Genomic DNA, 19,109 nt, shown 5'->3' with positions numbered 1-19,109 from the left:
AGATCCAGCTGTGCCAGGCCTTTTCCTGTGAGATGGTCCTTTAGAATGTCTCTGTGCTCAACAGCACATAAATCAACAGGAGAGGAGGGCAGCAGCTGCTGCCTTGGGCAGCTTTGGAGTTGCTGAGCACTGAAAAAAGCTTCAAGAAAAAAGGGGAGGGTCAGCAAGTACCTCAAGCAACACAGATAAAAATCAGACACTGGAGTGGTGGTAAGTGGCAAAGGAGTAGTGGTGGAGAGCTCTGTCCAGGGTGCATGTGATGCTTTTACCCTCAGGTCAGTGCTTCTCTCCTCAAGGTAATGCTTTTCCTACCCATGGCTCTGCCTCAGGGATGGACTGTGAAATCCCTTTGATTTGTCTGAGCACATGATAAAGCCCCCTTGCAGATAAATCAGATTTAATATTAAATATGAAAGGGCAAAAAGGGGAGCCTGGGCTTGGATGGTGATGTAAAGGTCATCAAAGGGAGTATTAATGCCATGTCAACTAACATCTGTACTAGGAAGATCTTTGAATTCTGGCTTTAGGAAGGATTCATTAATTCAGCTGATTGACTCTCTGGAAACCACTGCATCAGATGTGCTCAGACCAGTGAAAGAAAGCCCCTTCCCCTCACTATTCCCCCTCCAAGAACAAGCTGGGAGGTTCACGGTCTGTCTGGGATCCCAGGTAACCTCCTGCAGCAATGCTTTGGCCATCACCTGAGTCAACAGCTTTGTAAGGGGCAGGCTGACCAGCCTGGAGCCATGCCAAGGGGACACTGACATCTGAAGCATCATTTGAGCAGCCAGTCTTCCCACAGCTCCTTTCCAAGCTGAAGGAGCCCCTGGCCATCATGGCACTGGGAGGGGGAGGAGCCCAAGGAGCCCACTCCAGGGGAGATTTGGCCCCACATGCTGTGATGGCTCTAAAGCCACATGAAAAGAGCCCCTGAGCATCCAAGAACTCGAAGTGAAGGCCGTGCTCACATAGCACACCCTGCCAGCCAGGTGGCTGAGCCACAGTCTGCCTTCTGCCTTTTTTGTAGCAGACAGAATAAAACCGTGCTGCTTCCCACCACTGCAGCTGCCGTGGGAGTCAGCGTGCTGCCTCCTCCTGCTGCAGATGTGCCAGGCCCACCTGCCTTTCCCTGCTGGCCTCCACTGCAGCATACTGTCCATCCCTGGGGCACACTGGTGCCTGAGGTGGATGAGGATCACACAGACAGAGGTGTCAGGAGACCCCCTTCCCCTCTCAACCTCACTGGGAGCTCTCAGGGTGAGTAATCCCCCCCTTGATGATTTGAAACCACAGACATGGCAGCTGCTGGGGCTCTACCAAAGCTCAGGGTCACTCCTTGGCTGAGCAGCAAGGCAAGAGCTTGTGCAATTCCCTGGATAGCTCTGCTGCTACCCCAGCTGGGAACCTGTCTGTTGGGAGCAATAGAGAGCAAAGCAGGGGGGAAAGGCTCTTTCTGGGGAGCAGCTCCTTGCTCTGGTGCCCATACCAAAGCCACAGGCTCAGAATGGGGCAGCACCTCTCATGAATTACCTGCTCCATGTTTATAGCTACCATAAAAATCCATGGCAAGAAAATAAAGCATTTTTTCCCTTCTAGGGGAACTGATGCTCTGGAGTTAGGAAGATTTTCCATGTCAGTTCCCAGCTGTACATGTGCAGACAGACTGGAGAAAGTGCAACACTTAGAAGAACGTGGGAACCAGCTCAACCCAGTTCCTCACTTCTCATATGAGGAGCCTGGAGTGTTTGATGGGTGCTTCTGCAAGGATGCCAAGCCCTAATTGCACCTCTTACCAGCAGTGTGAGAGCACAGCTTGGCCCTGGGGCAGAGGGGATCAAACAGCAGCACAGCAGGTGATAAACCACCACTCCCAGGGCTGCCTTCCCTTAGAAACCACCATCAGCTGATTAAGAAGTACAAATCTCTCATGCAGGAACAGGCTGTTTGCAAGAGCAAGGAAGTGATATTTTAGAGTGTCTAATAAAGGAGCTTAAAATGAAACTCTGCAGAACAATAGCCTGAGCTGATAACTGGCATCCGAGCAGAAAGTCAGGCGGGGGAGCTGTGCCACAATTTATTTCCTCTCATTTCATAAGAGGGAAGCAAATCAAAGCAGACACCTGAGGCATCTCCAGCTGATGCTGGAGCTTTAGTGAATGCTGCCATCCTGCGGGGAAGCCTCTGCTCAGCCTGGGGAACGTGGGAGGTTTGGGGCAGCCCCCAAAGAAGCAGGGGAGGAGGATGAGACCCAGAAGTAATGGAGCTTTCTCCACCCCCCACCAAAATCAGCTGGCAGCCTCAGGTAAGCTGGTTATCAGCTCCTTATCTCCACCACAAACTGACTGGTTTTGCCATGACTGCAATCTCCAGAGGCTGCAGGAGCTTTTGTCACGGCCAGGCAGAAGCCATGGCTGTGTTAATGCTGGGACTTCAGCAGCTGGAGGTCTCCTGGTCTCTCAGCCCGTTCCTATGGAAACAGGCTGGGAGTCTGCCAATTTTCCATAAAGAAGGAGAAAGGAGAATGAGCTGGTATGGATGAAGTGCCTGTTTGTCAGGTTTAGGGTGTTGCAATTCTAAAGGATACGTGGCCCAACAATGCCAGCAGCACACGATTTCATGAGCAGCCTATGGCACACCAAGGCTGTCACACAGCAGTGCTGGAACCTTCCCATTCCATCTCCACAGCAGCCAAGATGAATCACATCCATCCAGCCTGGAGCAAAGCTTGGGAGTGATTAAAAGAGAGTGAAAAAAAGAAAAAGAACAGATTGAGGAGTCGGTAGTTGTGTGCTCTGTGTGCTGTTCAGTGAAGGGGATGGGAGACACTGCTGATGTGCACTGTGACCTCTGTGTTTGCCATGAGCCTCGTCCCAGGCAGGAGCCTTTGTGCTCCCAGACCCTCCTAGGAACAGAGATGTGACAACTTCAGTGAGCGTGCCAAGCTCTTCCTTAGGCAAGGAGTCTCTCCATTATAGAAAAAAAAAAAAAAAAAAAGCACCAAAACGACACTATGACACACAAGCCCCAAAATTTCTAAATCCAGAAATAATCTGAAAAGAAAACCCCAAACCCTTAACAATCCCCAGCCTTCACTGAACACGAGCAGCAGCTGAGCCTGACAATTCTGGAGTCTGACTCACCATTTCTGCAGCCTGCCACTACTCCAGGTTCATTGAAATGCCTTTGGAAAGCTGCAGGGAAGAGCCCACGGTGGGTATATGGTCCCCACCTAAAGGCACATACAGGTCCCTCCACTGGGACACACAGAGCTGCTGGGAGGACCAGGGTGCTCTGAGGAGCTTGTCTTTGCATGTTTTGCCCATTCATGGACAAATGTAGGCAGATGGGCCTCTAAAATTCATCCAGAACCCATGGCCATCCCTCCTGGCTCCCTCCACACCCACCATTCGGGTAGAAGAGGCTCTGGGGACTCCCAGATGATGGTCCTGCCTGTGACAGTTGCTCACCGGTTGTACCACAGCAGCAGAACTACAGAATTGCAGATTTGCTGAGATTGGAAAAGCCCTCTAAAATCACTGATTCCAGCTATTGATTCCCCATCACGGTCAAGGCCACCACTAACCCATATCCCCAGGTGCCACATCCACTCCATTTTTGAACACTTCCAGGGATGATGACTTCACCAACGCCACGGGCAGCCTCCTCCAGAGCCTTGATCACCCCTTCCCTGAAGAAACATCCCCTAACATCCGATCTAAACCCACCCTTGTGCAAGCTGAGGCCACTTCTTCTTGTCCTGCACTTGTTGCCTGGAACAAGAACCCGACCCCCATGGCTGGTCCATCTAATAGCTTGGCTCCCAAGCCTTTTGGTTGTGATCCATACCCGCAGGTATAAACACCACAGTGCCCACTGCCCAGCCGGGGCTGCTCCGAGCCGCTGACAGCCCGAAGGGCGGTGCCGGGGCAGCTCCGGGCAGGTCCCGGTGCCAGCCGGTAAATGACACACGGCTGTTGAGGTGCAGCAGCAGGCAGGAACGATCTGTTCTCTGCCGGTAGTTTTGTAACTCACACGGTCCGGATGGTGTCTGCCCGGGAAAGGGAGGATCCACCGGCAGCAGGGGCCGTGCCTGCTTTGGGATTACGGAGGAGAACGTGTCCATTTGCCTAGAAAGAACCTCGGACAGGGTGGGATGTGACTTGCTGCACCTCCGGCACTAAAATAATGGATTAAAATGGGGGTGAGGGGAGTCCCACAGGAAGCCTGTGGTAAAAAAGGAGCCCCGCTGGGGAGACCTCGGTGAGGGGCACAGGGGGATCGGGAAGCTCCAAGGGAGAAGGGAGCCGCACCACAGACAGAGAGCCCACAGGAAATGGGTGTCACACGGGCCCTGGGGGCGCACGAGGACGGGAGGAGCCCCCAGCCCTGAGGGCACGGCGGGGCCGGGCACGTTCGGCGGCGCTCAGGGCGCACGCGCGGGCCGGGGCGGGCGGAACGCCGTGGGAGCCGCGCGGGGAGCAGCGCCTGTGCGCGCCGCCGCCTCAGCGGCCGCTGCCCCGGGACACAGCGGGAGTGGTGCTGCCTTTCAGCCGGGGGACTGGGCGGTTGTGGTGTCTCTCCCGCAGCGGAGCGGCCGGGCCGGGCCGAGCCCCGCCGGGCAAGCAGCGCCGGCACAGCCGAGAGCTGCCCGTGACAAACATGGCCGCGCTCGGGCCGGGGGAAAGATGGCTGCCGCGCCGCTCCCTGCGCAGGCGCGTGGGGTTCGCGTGCGTCATCAGCATGCGCCGGCAGCGGCAGCAACGGCAAGGTACAGGGGTGTGAGGAGGGGGCGGCCGCGGGCTGGGCCCTCACGGGCCTGTGTGGGTCCCTCCGGGCCCGGGTATCCCGCAGCGGCCTCGGGCCGGGTCCGGGGCCTTACGGGCCTGTGTGCGTCCCTCCGGGCCCGGGTATCCCGCAGCGGCCTCGGGCCGGGTCCGGGCCCTCACGGGTCTGTGTGCGTCCCTCCAGGCCCGGGTATCCTGCAGCGGCCGCGGGCCGGGTCCGGGCCTTCACGGGCCTGTGTGGGTCCCTCCGGGCCCGGGTATCCCGCAGCGGCCGTGGGCCGGGTCCGGGCCTTCACGGGCCTGTGTGGGTCCCTCCGGGCCCGAGTGTCCCGCAGCGGCCGCCGAAGCCGGTGGCACCGCGGGCTCGGGCCGCACAGGCCGGGGTGCAGCCTCCAGCGCAGGCAGCCCCCGCGGGCGTTCGGAAGGCGGTGTGACCGTGTCCTGGCTCCCCAAGGTCCCTGTCGGGACCGGGTTCCACAGGGCGGAACGCGCAGAATAAAAGCCTCAACTCCCGGCTTTCGGTGCTCGCCGCTCTCCCGTACAGCGCCCCCCGGGCTCGGGGCCTCGTCCGGGCGAGCCCCTCGTGCTCGCGGTGCCGCCACTGCCGCCGTGGATGCGCGGGCCCCGGAACGCGGTTTGACACGGGTGCAGGCGGCAGCCGTCCTGCCGCTGTGCCGCTCTCCTCTGGGGTGCGGCTGAGGGTGGCAGGTGTTCCCGCAGCCCGGCCCTAAGCCGGGACAGCAGCCGCTCCTGTGGGGAGCCCCGTCCCGGCGGCGGCTCCCGAGTGACGGGGCTGCAGCGCCATAGGGAGCGGGGGAAGGAGCTGCCCTCCCTGGCTCGCTTTCCCGCCGCTGGTAAGAGCCTGATGATTGCTCCCGAATCCGAGAGCCTGTCCGGGAAAGCGGCCAGCCCCCGCTGCGAGCTCCCTGGGCGGGGCGGAGCGGCTGCTGCGGGAAACGAAACCGAAACGGAGCTCGCAGCCATCTTGGCGGTGCCCCGGTGCCTCTCGGCCGCGACGCGTTCTGCGGCTCGGCGTTTCCTTTTTCCCTGTATTTTCTCATAAAATAATTGGGCGTGTGGATGAGACTGAGGTAAGAGCGTGGGTTTGTTTTGTTTTTGTTTTTTTTTCCAAGCCCCTCATCGTGGTTTTGCCCTGCCCGTGGCTCAGGGAGCACTTGTAAAACGGGGTCACTGAGCAGGGGGGCAGCAGTGGGACTCCCTCGGAGCTGGGGAGCTGTCGCGCTGCACTCAGCCTCCCCACGTTTGTTGTAAAAATAAGTCCCGGTGAAGGCAACCGAGTGCAGCTGTTTCATGGAAGTGAAATTTAAGTTGACCTTGAGGCGTTTGGTGAAGATGGGGAGCTTTATAAAGATGAGACTTGGATCAGGAAAACTATCTTTGTGACGATAGGTGCCGTAAGGAGGTCACGGAGGAGCAGGCGGGACGGGGACCCGGCAGTGATGTATCATGTTGCATGTCTTTATCCTCTCAGTTTTGTAGCAAGTGTTATCAGAAAATTAGAATATGCTGGGCTGGATTCCTTACTTTTAAAAAGCATATTAATCGTTTAGTCTTACCTCTGTACCCCAGGGGAGCAGCACAGCTTTGTGTGATACAGTGAAATTTGGGCTATAATGGAAAAAAAACTTGTACCGTTGCCAGCTGCACACCTATCCAATTTCTCTGCATGTTATCACTTTCATTCCCCTCCCGTGTGATGTTTTACCTCTACAGGTCACATAGTGTCCAGGGAGGAAAAGACACTTGCCATTTCAGACTGTTTTGGCCATGAATCTGAAAATAATTGCAAGCCTGTTGCAGCTCTGTTCTGTGTGACCATGCAAGTTGCTCCAGCTCCTTGTGCTGGTCCAGCTCACCTCCTTGTACTCCTTTACCTCCTCATGCCCCCATTTCTCAGGCTGCAAAGTAGGTCTGAGATTCTTCTCTCCCTTGTGGCAGTGGAGCTTGCTGTGTTTCAGGAGCACATCCTGAGCAGGCCACCCTGCCCCGTGCTGGAATCAAGCCTAACAGGAGCAGTGTCAAAGCTGCTTCTTGGGATTGACTTCACCTGCAGTTTGGGCTGCTGGTTCTCTGCTGGGCAGCCAGAGTTTGCCGTTTGTGTTTTTACAGGACTAATTTAGATTCCTAGAGAAGTAGAAAAAAAATGACAAGTGAGAAGATGCTTGAAGTGCCTCAGTAGCTGGGAAGCTGTTTAAACTGCATTTCTGGAATGCTGTCGTTGTGAAAAGATGTTCTGAGCTCCTGTGTTTTTTCTCCTCAGGGCGGGAGAGTGTGGAGTGAGTGGCAGCTCCTGTCCTGGCTCAGCAGCAGCCTGGTTCCCCCGCGTGTCCCAGGAGTGCGCTATGATCAGAGGCACTGGGCGAGGCAGAGGCTCCTATCTCACCCAGCCAAGGCATAACTGCTCCAGCACTAACCGAGGTCCTTTTAACCACCCTCGTACCCCACAAGAAACTAATCAGGAAACCTTTTTACACAAGCAGTTCCTAACAGAGCAGGACGCTGAAGTCTGTGTGTTGCAGGGACAGGGATCACACAAGGAGTGGCGCACCAGAGGCGGGCGAGCTGCGGCACCGGCTCCTGCAGGCAGAGGTCAGCCCTGGGCTGCAGCCCGTAGGTTCTCCAGCCAGCATCCGCAGGTTGAGACTCTGCCTCGGTATTGCCCTCCGCAGCACCATCGTCAGGAGAGCACCAGGAGAGATTCTGACGCTGTGAGGCTCAATTTCCAAAGACTGTCTCTTGCTGGGCAAGACTATGAACAAGAAATTCTGACTGTTTTCAGGCAGCTTGGGGAGGGGAGGACTTGCACGGCTCATGAGCTGGCACGTAAACTTAAAACTCAAAAGAAAGAGGTCAACCGTGTTTTGTATAAACTCCTCAGAGAAGGCAAGTTGCACAAAGAGGGAGAGACACCACCACTGTGGAGAATTGCCAGCCCTGGTTCGGGGAGAGAAAGAAGCCCTACTGACCACAGTGCCAGTTGTACAGATCCCACAAATTGTGAGAGCAGAGGAGGAGAGCGGAGCACGTTTGGCTTGGGAGACACAGAGATGGCTGAGACAAAGGAGAAAATCTGCAACTATTTGTTCAGTGTGGTGGAAACAACAGCTCTCAATCTTGCCAAGAACATTGGGTTTTCGAGAGCCAAGGATGTTAATGCATTTCTTAGTGCTCTGGAAAAGCTGGGGGATGTCCACAAGCAGAATGCAACTCCACCACGGTGGTCCCTGACAAACAGGAAGCGCGAGAGGATGCAGATGAGGCTGAAGGCCAGCACAGTAATGCAGATGGCAGATGCCACACCTCCTGAGTCAGGTCTTCCCTCTTCCATTGTCCCTCCATGTGCCCCAGAGGTGACTGCAGCTTCACCAGCAGCAGTGAAAGAAGAAGAAGAGGAAGAAAGTGCAGAAAACGGGCAGCAGCCTTTGGGGCAGGCTGGTCAGGGCAGTGTCAGTGACACAGAACCAGATGCATCTGAGGACACTAAGCCTGACTTCTCCAGTTTGAGTAATTATGATAACTCAGAAAACAGCAAGTGGACCACAGATGATATCCCAGATAACCTGAATGCTATCAACAAGCAGCCTGATAAGTCAGAAAGCATCATGAATTCTCAGTCTTCCCCCAGTTATGCTGCTCAGTTTGAAACTGCTTTCCCATGTACACCTGTAGAGAAACTGATAGCTTGTCAGGAGAAGAACCCAGTGAGTGGCCTTACTGAATATTCCCAGTACACGTACCAACACTGTGATTTCATCATGCTGGAGCAGAATGGACCCTCTCATGAGCCACGGTGAGAAAATGTCCAGCCTTTTCTGAGCTCTTTTTTGCATAAAATGATTTGACTTAAACTAAGTTCACCCACTCAACTGTCCTGAAGGGGCCTGCTATTGATGTTTCTTTCATTTCAGAAGGATTAGCCTAGTTGATTCCTTGCATCAGCTTAAAAAATAAAGCAAGGCTAAAATTTAACCCTAGGCAGTCCAGTTTTGGCATTCCTCATTCTGAGCAAAGTTGTTTGGATTAATTTCTTCACTACATCCCATCTCAATTACTTGCCTTCAAATTTGACCATGCAGGGGGAAGCTGGTATTTCTAAGCTGCCTCTCAAGATGGTCTCAGCCTGGAAATGGTGTAAAGGGAGCCCAGAACAAAGTGTTTGGGTGCAGGTGTCTTAATTTAGACAAGGTGGCCCCACTCTACATTTCTGTGTTGTAGCAGGTCAGAGCCAATTCTCTGAGCTGAGCATGTGGCATGACACAGCAGCTGGCTGAGTTAGTCTCTGGAGTCCCTTGCAGAATCATGGCTGTTACTGAGCATAAGCAAGACTGAGAAAATCTCCATATGTGCCACACTGGAATATGTCAATTGATCCGCTAGACAGGAAAATTGGCCTGATTTCTACAGATGGAGTCCCAGGGTTTTGTTATTCTGGGTTTTTGGGGTTTTTTTAAAGAAGGGATCTGAATGGATTCAGTGCCATAGTCCCTCTCCAGATCTGGTTTGACCCACTCTCCTCGGAAGCAGATTTCCAGGGCTGGAGGATGGAAGATCAACTTGTTTTTTAGAGGTCACAGGAATGGGGGAGGCAGAAATATCAAAGGCAAGAGGTTTATGTGAGGCAGCACCTTTCTAAGATGGATGCCCTGGATAGCCATGGAGAATGCCAGAGGGAGGAGTGACCCCCAAATGACCAGGTGCTAATTAAACAGTGCAGGCTGCTTTTGAGCTTTCTTATTCCTGGCCAGGAGCCACCACAGAGCTGCTGCCTGCATACACCCATTACCTGTTTCTGGCATCTGTGGTGGAACAAGGCAATTCATCCTGTTCCTTCGGAACAAAACGTGGAGCTGCTTCTCTGTTGTGAACAGCTCTGGAAATGTAATGATGCAGTGCTGCTCAGGTACCCTTGGTGTTTTTGTCTTCTGCTCATGGCAGCCTGGATTTACTCTCCCATCTGGGAGCTGGCTGTTTCTTGTCCTTTGAATTCCAAGAGCAGCCTTGCTTACTCTGAGAAGACCACACTTCTGCTTCTCAATATGCCCCTTTGGTTTTCTCTTTCAAAGGTTTAAGTTCCAAGCAGTGATCAACGGGCGCCCATTCCCACCAGCAGAAGCAGGGAGCAAAAAATTGGCTAAGCAGGAGGCAGCAGCTAATGCCATGAAGGTCCTGATAAGTGAAGTGGAGAATGGAAGGCAAGGTGGAATTAAATGTGAGGAGCCATTTCCCTCCAACAGCTCGGAACCAGAACTGGTGAGTCCTGTTTTCTTTACTTTGCGAGGCTGCTCAAACAGTATTGAGTCTGACACTGATTTCCTCCATCTTCTTGCTGTAGCCTTTGCAGCTGGAGCCAGAGCTGTCATCTGCAGCAGCCCACCTCAACCTGCTTCCTGGGAAGCACCCTATCAGCATATTAATGGAGTATGGTCAAAAATCAGGGAACATAATTGAATTCCAGCTGCTCTCTCAGGAAGGCCCACCTCATGATCCTAGGTATGGCATATTCATGTCAACTTTGAGGGAGGGTGGAAACTCTTTATTCACTGTACTTCCCCTGTGGCATGCTGCCCACATTCCTGGAATTGTCACTGACCTAGCTGAGTGCTCCTCCTAGCCAAGGATTCTGGGCATGGCTTGTCCAAGATACCTAGTTCCAGAAGGAGGCCCAAAGTGGTGCCCTTTCTCAGAGAAAGGATGCTGTTTCTTCTACCAGAGCAGGAGGGGGTTCCAGTCCTGTACCCTTCCTGGAGGTGCTCTACTGGAAGTGTTTAGGGCCATCACAGTAGATTTCAATTGAAGATAAATTGGAGATAACCCAGAAGGATTTACCTGGAAGTGGGACACGGGGATAATAACCAGATTGAGACACCTATGGTTAACACTTTTCATGTACTATAATGTCCTGTCAGGTTCAGCTACTGTGTGAAAATGGGTGACCAAATTTTCCCTGCTGTGGTAGGAAACAGCAAGAAGGGAGCAAAGCAAATGGCAGCAGAAGTTGCTGTGAAGATTCTTTCTGGAGAGTCTGTACCCCATGTCTTGCCTGAACAGGTATAAAGAGCTTTTTTATAAGACCCAAGTGTTTGGAAGTGGGTGTTCCCCCCCCTTTTATTTCCTATTCTGCTGGATTTCACCCCACAAGGTCATGTGGGGCAGAGGTTTGCTGCTGCTCTTGGCCTGCACTAAATGCAGCTGCTCAGTGTTTAACAGTCTTTTCCTGTCTAACTCTGCTCTAGCCTGTTGTGAAGCCCCACAGTGACCAGTCCATGCACAATATTGCCACTCCAGATGAATCCAAAGTGGTGAAAACGAAGGGTGTTGGGGAGCTCATCAAATATCTTAACGTCAATCCTGTCAGTGGCCTGCTGGAATATGCCCGTTCCAATGGGTTTGCTGCAGAGTTCAAACTCATTGACCAGTCAGGACCTCCCCACGACCCCAAGTAAGTAGCAGCATCTGGCTGAAGGAAGTTTTGTGCTGCTGCTGTTGTTGTAGGAAAAGGGCAGAAAGCTCAAAATTGCTGATGCCTTTTGAGATGGCAACAGGCCTAGTTGCTGCCTCTGCCATAGCTTGTCCCTCTGATTGCCTCCTCTCTCCACTGTGAGAATGTAAAAATCAAACTGAAATCCACAGGTTCCTTGGTTTCTTTGTAGATTTGTCTATCAGGCGAAGGTTGGAGGCCGCTGGTTCCCAGCTGTAACTGCACACAACAAAAAGCAGGGCAAGCAGGAGGCAGCTGATGCAGCACTCCGAGTCCTGATTGGGGAATCAGAGAAGACCGAGCGCATGGAAGGGATGAGCATCGCCGAGGTAAGTCTTCTGCCAAAGCTGGGGCTGTGTGGTAGTCCTGCCTAGCCCCCTCCTCTCAGTCCAGCCAAAAAATGCTTTCAAAATCAACTGTGACCCCTTTGTTCTCTGCAGCTGTTGATAACCTGATACGGTTTTCCTGAAGTGGGTTAGATGTCTCCTCAGGGCACAGGCATACTCTTCTGTCCTACAGGCCTCTGCTTTAGGGCTAAATTATTACCAGATTCTTCCATAAGCTACTAAAATGTGTTCCTGTGGTAGAGTAGGAACAGGGGTTTTTTTAATTATATGACTTTTTTTTATTATTTCTTCCACATTTCTTTGTGCTGCATTAAAAATTGTGTGTCAGCTCAAAAAATTCATGCATCACTTAAACGCAAAGCCCTGGTTATGTCAGGATGGCTGTCCCAAACTTGGGCTGATATAAATCACACTTGGAGTGTTGTGAGCTCTGAAAAGCCTCATTCCAGGCAGCACAACTGGGCACAGCAGCTGGGGCTCTAAATAGCAAAGCCATCAGGGAGGATTTGTCAGTCAGCAGTGCTGGAGGAGATGAGTTGGTCTGCACTGGAATGACTGTGCACGCTCCTCACAGGCAGCCAGAGGAGGAATTCCTCCAAAGCCAGGAACAGATTTCCTTGGCTGAGTCTCTGCAAATAGGCAGGTTGGTTTTGTTCCTTCTTGCTCGGGGTTTTCCCTGGCATTCTCAGGAGGTCGTTCCTCAGCCAGTGTCGCTTGCTGCTGTCTCTGATGTGGCTAAAGCAGAGCTCAAAGCCTTGGATGAGGTTTTCCCAGAAATACCTAAAAGAGCTTCACCCGCCCTTGACACAGCACTGCCCAAAGCTCAGAGTTTTCTGTGCACTGCCTTCTGCTTGGAAAGCTGTGCTGCAGGTTAGCTCACTCTTGAGCTGTGCTGCAGGTTAGCTCACTCTTGAGCTGTGCCGTGTGAGCTGCTCATGTGCTGTGCTGTTGTCCCTGTCCCAGCTCCCTGTGAGTGGCAGCACCCTGCACGATCAGCTGGCCATGCTGAGCCACCAGCGCTTCAACTCCCTCACAGCTCGCCTCCAGCACAGCCTGCTGGGCCGCAAGATCCTGGCTGCCATCATCATGAGGAGAGGAAATAAGGGCCTGGGAGTGGTGGTCAGCATCGGAACAGGTATGAACAGCTTCCTCCAGCACACTCTGAATTCTCTGCCATGCTAGGTTTCCCTGTCAGCCACGGTGCAGGAATGGTTGTTGCTGTAGGCTTCCTCAGAGGGAACAGAACGTTCCCAGGGCTCACATGGTGTCATGAGTGATCTGGTTAGAGAGAGGGAGGACAAAGCAAATGTGCCTGCAGCTATATTGCTCTTAATCTTTGCTTGCATTGCTGCGTCGTACTCTGTGCATCAGAGCATGGGTTCCTTATGTGCCAGAACACACAATCCTCCAGTTTCTCCCAGCTGCACGTACCTTATCTCCCTCCCTGCTTTGCTGCCAGGCTTCTACCAGGAGTGATGGGCTAAAAAGCCCTGGGAAGGTACAGTCCCCCAAAACTCACGGCAGTTTAAGTCTGTCTGTCCCTAAAGTGGTGTCCCTTTATTTTCTTAACTGCTTGTGATAGTGATTTAATAGGCAGGGTGCTCGTGCTGGTGCTGCTGCTCAAGAGTCCAAAGAAATAAGACTTCCTCCCTCTGTCTCTGAAGCCATCTTGACTTTGATATCTGCCCTATTATTGAATTCTTTATTTGTTTGTTTGCTTCAGGTAATCGCTGTGTGAAAGGAGAAGAGCTAAGCTTGAAGGGGGAGACAGTAAATGACTGTCATGCAGAAATCATTTCTCGAAGAGGCTTTGTGAGGTGAGAAAAGGGGAAACTCAAAAGGAAAAGGGGAGAGGCCTGCCAGGAGCTGCTCTCCCATTCTGCAGGGATGTGGCTGAAACACACCCCTAGATTTTTGCTGTGCTGAGAGATGCTGTGATCCTCAGACACTGTTTACTCATGTGTTGTTGAATGAGTTCATTCATACAGAGGGATGTTATTTTTGGTAAGAAGGGGCCATACCTGAATGATGCCCAAATATGTACTGAATGGGAGACTTGCCAGGAGCCCAAGGGCTGCATCTGTTGTACTTAATATTAAGCGTCCTGCTAGAGCTGCTGGGCTGATGTACAGGGTGCTCTGCAGCCTGAGCACAGCTCCTGCCGCACCAAGCCACTGCAAGCTTGGTCTCCTGGCCTTTCTGGATCTGGCTATAGAAGGATTCAGGAAAACATACTGCATATGTTTGCTTTGCTAATTAACATGGTTTTCAGAGGCTGGAAAGGATTTTCCCAACTAAACTACAGAATTCTTTTCTTCCTCTCCTCTTCCCCTCCCACATTCATTGTGGCACTTTTTAGTTTTTGAAACGTAAAGTGAGATGAAGCTGGACTGCTTGGTTAACGTTTGTCCTTCAGTTATGAACAAAAAAATCAGCTGCTTCCTCCAAGCCTTTGTGTGCTGCCACTGTGCTCTGCATTCCTCAGCAAGGGAAAGTGTTGAGGGCAGGTCCCTGGGAAGTGATGAATCAGGATTGCATCTTGCTTACTGTCTGTTTCAGCTGTTAATCTTGACAGCGGTAGCTGCTCTGGCACAGCAGAGTGAAGTCTGCCTCTCCTTGCAAAATCAGTCCCTGCACAGGCTCAAGGACTATCTGGGAGGCTGCAGTTCTTCTTTAGTCCTTGACACGACGTTGGAGACCTCAGGGTTTTCCCTGGTCAGAAGCAGCCATAAAAGACCCATCAGTGTAAACAGATCATGGGCTCGTTATGATACCACTTGAATTCAGCTGCCTGCAGGGTTGTTCACTTTTAATGCCAACTTGCTGCTGACTAAAGTGCTGGTTAACAACCTTGAAGTCTTCTTCACACTGGGATCAGATGCAGGAGAGCAGCACCCAGCCAGGCTCCTTCTTTTCTCCTGCCAGAGCTTCCCTCAGCTTCCTGGACAGGATACTGCTTTTCTTCTGCTTGTCCAGTGCATGGCAGAAAATCTGCTGGATTTTTTTCCCTTTTTGTGCATCAGGCATTGTTTGTTGGCTTCCCAGGCATCCTCAGCCACAGCTCCTGGTCTCTGCTTTTCCGTGTGGCAGGAGTGGGTGATGTGGGGCTCTGCCTGTCAGTTGAAGCACTTCTTGTCTGAGAAGCAGAGCAGCCTTTTGACAGGATGGTGTTTTTTTCAGGTTTCTTTACAGTGAGCTGATGAAGTATGACCCATCCAATCCTTCCTCTGCAGAAGAGAGCATTTTTGAGCAAGCAGGAGGAAAGAAACTCAAAATAAAGAGCAATGTTACCTTCCACCTCTACGTCAGGTTGGTGTGGGGGTTTGAATGACTGGTGTCAGCAGCACTGTCATGCCCCTGGCCCTGGCTGTTTCCTTTACAGTCAGTGCTAACCAGGGAGGGTTTGTTTTCTAGCACAGCACCATGTGGGGACGGAGCACTCTTTGATAAGTCCTGCAGTGATCAGGCAAACGAGATGGGACAAGCCCAACATCAGCCTCTCTTTGAGAACCCCAAGCAAGGCAAGCTGCGGACCAAGGTGGAGAATGGTGAGTGCAATCACTCCCTGCACCATGGGGTGGCTTCAGTCCTCTCCTGGGAGCCTTTCTGGTGCTCCAGAGCTTCCTTACCCCTCTCTGTGTGGTTCCTTACCCCTCTCTGTTGTGGGATTTGAAGCATTCAGGAACCAGAAGAGGTAGATGGAAGGCTTTAGATAGAGTCCCTTTCCCCTTCCCAGCTCTGCCTCTTGCACTGCCATCCTTGTGAAGTTTGCAGCTGAAGTTTGATGCAAAGCTCACATCTAGGTCTGTGTCCTGCCTTTCAAGCAAAGTTCTATTCTGCTTCAGCCATGTTGAAAATTGCTCATCAGTACCCAATACTGAATGCCAGGTTGTTCTCTGAACCTGGTGTCAGACTCCTGAGTTCACTCTGGGTATCCAGAAGTTTCTTGTGCAGTTGCTGATGGGGTTTTGATTTATTTCAATATCTGACTCTATACAGAAAAGCTTTCTTCTTCTCTTGTGCAGGGGAAGGTACCATTCCTGTGGAGTCGAGTGACATTGTGCCCACGTGGGACGGGATCCAGCACGGGGAGCGGTTACGAACCATGTCCTGCAGTGACAAAATCTTACGCTGGAATATTCTTGGCTTGCAAGGGGCATTGCTGTCACACTTCCTGGAGCCAGTTTATCTCCACTCTGTTACACTTGGTGCGAAACCCTCTGTCCTCTCGGGGTAAAACCAGGCTGCAGTGACAGCTCCTCTCACTCCCCAGTGTGATGGCAAAGTTTGTTTGTGGAGGGTGTAGGAGTAACAGACTGAAATGTCTTTCTTGGCAGAGCTGTTTGAAAATGCAGAGAGAGTCCATGGATTTTAGGCTGTGGGTAGAGTCGGTGTCTCTGCAAAGTTCTGGATATTAGGAGGCACAAGTGGTCTAGGAGAGTGAGACAAAAACTGCATGTTTGTGTCTTCAGTGAGGAATGTTGCAGTCTGGAGACCATGGATACACAGATACACGTAGCCATGCTGTGAGCTTTCAGGAGCCTGTGAGCAGTGCTGCAGTTTTTGGGGTTTGGCCAATCCATCGATGTTGGAATGTTGGGGGACACAAGACAGATGATGGACTTTCACATCACCTGTGCCATCCTGTTTCCTCACACCTTTCCCTTTGTCTCCACAGGTTACTTGTACAGTCAGGGTCACTTGACCCGTGCCATCTGCTGCCGCATGGAGAGGGATGGGAGCACGCTGAAGGAAAAACTCCAGGCTCCGTATCACATTAACCACCCTGAGGTACTGCAGCTGCAGCACTTCTTCATCTTTGTCCCCCATTCCTTTCCCTGTGGTTTTGGAGGTCCCTGAGGTGCTCTACAGGGAGGGTTGTTGTGCAGCAGCCCTCCAACCAGGGGCAAGAATTAGTGGCCAGAAGCACAGAATCATACAGTCAAGGGATATCCTGAGTTGAAAGGGACCCACAGTGTCTCATTAGGTCTAGCTCCTGGCCCTACACAGGACAGCCCCAAGAACCTGACCTCTTTGTGTCACCCGACAGTTTGGGGGTTACTGGCAATGTCTTAGTCTGGAAAAAAGGACACTAAAGTTGCCTCTCTAGCCTTCAACTCGGTAATAACCTTTTCCTTGTAACTCTGGAAGGTTTAGGATGAGCTAAAACTGTGAGGGATGAAAGGGGCAAGAGACTCAGGCAGCAGGACCAGGTTAAGCTTCCTTCCTGTGCAGGTTGGGCGAGTCAGCGTGTATGACTCTGCAAGGCAGACAGGCAAGACGAAGGAGTCATCGGTGAACTGGTGTCTTGCTGATGAAAGCGAAGTTGAAATCTTGGATGGCACCAAAGGGAAAGTAGATGGGTAAGAGGAGCTTTTCCTGACACTGCCTTTTCCTGACACTGTCTGAGGGAAGGGGGGCAGCCCTGAGGTGGGGAGTACACTCTGCACTGTTACAGCACCCTACACATGGGGAGGGTTGGATAGAGGAATTTTAAACAGACATAAGCAAGCACTCCAGAAGGAAAATAATGTTGCCCCACCTGGACCCTACCCCTGAGCCCTGCCAAGCCCAGAGCTCCTCTGTCATGGGATTTTCCCTGAGCCCCCTGCTTCTCTTGGCTCTTCTCAGTGTCCTGTCCCTCATTGCTGTAATTGTCTTCCTTCCCAGTGTGAAGCTGGAGGTGTCTCGTGTGTCCAAGAGGAAAATGTTCACCCTGTTCCAGCAGCTCTGTGCAAAGAACAGCCGCAAAGACCTGCAGGGCTTCTCTGTGTACTCGGATGCCAAGAAGGCAGCCACAGCTTACCAGGCTGCCAAGCAGTGCTTCTTCAGCACGCTGGAAGAGCTGGGCTACGGCAGCTGGATCCGCAAACCCCAAGAGGAAGAAAATTTCTCTGTCCTTGATGTGTAAGGAAGCACTCTGCAAGGACTGGGGGGTGAATGTGCGCAGGCTGTGCATGGCTGTGCTCATCCCTCTTTCACCACGTTTTTGGAGTGGAATCAGGACTGTGCAGCGGTTTCCTCATAGGCCTGGCTGCCCTGTCACTGTCACTCAGACCCTGTGTTTTTAAAATGTGCATGTAAATGATTCTCCTGTTTTTTAAAGCAAGGGCAGGCTCAGTCCTCATTTGCTTTTTTATAGTTTTGTCCCCCCCTTTATTGTTTTTTAAAAAAGGCACGAGAAACCAGAGGAATTTTCAAGACTGTGAGCTTGAAACCTTTGGACCATGTACTGCAAATCCCTCTGGCAGGTTTTGAGGCAAATTTTCTCCTTTGAGATTAAAAAAAAAAAAAAATCAGGCTGTTTGACTGGTTTTCTGTGTCTCTCTTGGAAGATGACTGGCAGCCCAGCCAAGCTGGGACATGGGACTGACCTCTGCAATGTGCAGCCAGAGGACCAGCATAACATTCTGCATTAATGGCAAAGAAGAAAGTTTCAGCATTGTTTGCCATGGGTGTGTTGATTCCCATTGAGGTGAAGAGGGGCCTGTGGTGGGGTTTAGAGAGGGACAGAGATGAGTTAGTGTTTGCTGAATGATGAAGGGAGCCAGGTAGAGTTTAGAATTGAGCCTCTTACCTCAAGCACAGGGCTCATTGGGCAGACCTGAGCCCGTGAGGGCTGGGCTCTGAAATGCTGGGGCAGGGCCCTCCCAGCTCCTTCCCTCACTGCTAGCTCTAGGACAGGATGGGGTGTCTGTCTCCAGTCTCTGGACCCCAGTGGTGGCTGCAGGCCCTGTCCTGTGTCTGTGTCTGAGCTGAGCCACATGCCAGAGCTGCTGGTGGAAGGTGAGAAGGAGCAATGCTGTTGCCATCCAACAGCAAGCTTATTGGGTGGTGTTGAAGCAGCCCTTTTCCCTGTACAAGGCAAATGCTGGCTTTGCCTGGGTTGAGAGCTCTCTCATATGAGACAGCGACCAAAGACCTGTTAGCATGGAAGTACAGCCCAGTGAGGAGCCTAAGGCTGGGAGCAGGACCCCAGCTCTGGCTGTGGATCTCCACAGGACAGCCAGGCTGGGGCCAGGCAGGGTCAGCACTTGCTGAAAGCCCAGCTGTCACATGTTCACCCTGCCTGCAGCTGCCCGTGGGCATCCACTGCCACACAGAGCTGTGAGGGGAAGGAACTGCCTTGGCACCCAGCCCAGAGCAGGGCTGGGGGGCTCCTCTCTCTGCAGCTGCTCAGGGAGCTGTGTCTGAGGCTATGGGGGCTCCTGCTGTGCTCCCCACACCTTCCCAATACTGATAGATCTCCACTCCCCACTGGGGCACAGCAGGACCCCCCCATCCTGCACTCACTGAGGTTGGACCAACAGCAGAGGAGACACAGAGGTGGGATGAACTGGGACAAGCCCCTGGCATGGGGGTGCTTTAGGAGCAAAGCCCTTAACATTTAGGTATTGGGGTGCACCCCTGAGCTCCAGGAGCAGCAGCTGCAGCAGCTGGGATTTCTCTGGCTGGGTGAAGTGCTGGGATTTAAATTAA

At 52.4% G+C, this 19,109-nt stretch overlaps 1 protein-coding gene across 2 annotated transcripts; it reads left to right on the top strand.

The window, feature by feature from the left end:
- Positions 1-4,383: 4,383 nt before the first annotated feature.
- ADAR (adenosine deaminase RNA specific) lies at positions 4,384-17,926 on the top strand. Of its 2 annotated transcripts, none has more exons than XM_041397294.1 (15): positions 4,384-4,768; positions 7,066-8,595; positions 9,869-10,055; positions 10,138-10,295; positions 10,712-10,853; positions 11,039-11,244; positions 11,456-11,612; positions 12,594-12,765; positions 13,354-13,447; positions 14,811-14,939; positions 15,045-15,178; positions 15,656-15,838; positions 16,309-16,421; positions 16,866-16,993; positions 17,301-17,926. In XM_041397294.1, the coding sequence occupies exons 1-15, from the start codon at positions 4,686-4,688 to the stop codon at positions 17,539-17,541; spliced, it is 3,657 nt and encodes a 1,218-aa protein (XP_041253228.1). In that variant the 5' UTR covers positions 4,384-4,685; the 3' UTR covers positions 17,542-17,926. The 2 variants fall into 2 exon arrangements, with proteins under 2 accessions (XP_041253228.1, XP_041253231.1); XM_041397297.1 differs by lacking the exon at positions 4,384-4,768 and adding an exon at positions 5,738-5,875.
- The last annotated feature ends 1,183 nt before the right edge of the window (positions 17,927-19,109 follow it).

The sequence above is a fragment of the Onychostruthus taczanowskii genome, unplaced genomic scaffold (genome assembly GCF_017590055.1).
Source record: "Onychostruthus taczanowskii isolate IOZ18803 unplaced genomic scaffold, ASM1759005v1 scaffold138, whole genome shotgun sequence".
Taxonomy (NCBI): Eukaryota; Metazoa; Chordata; class Aves; order Passeriformes; family Passeridae; genus Onychostruthus; species Onychostruthus taczanowskii.
Note: the sequence above shows the minus strand (reverse complement) of the source record. Positions and strands in the feature narration are given on the sequence as shown.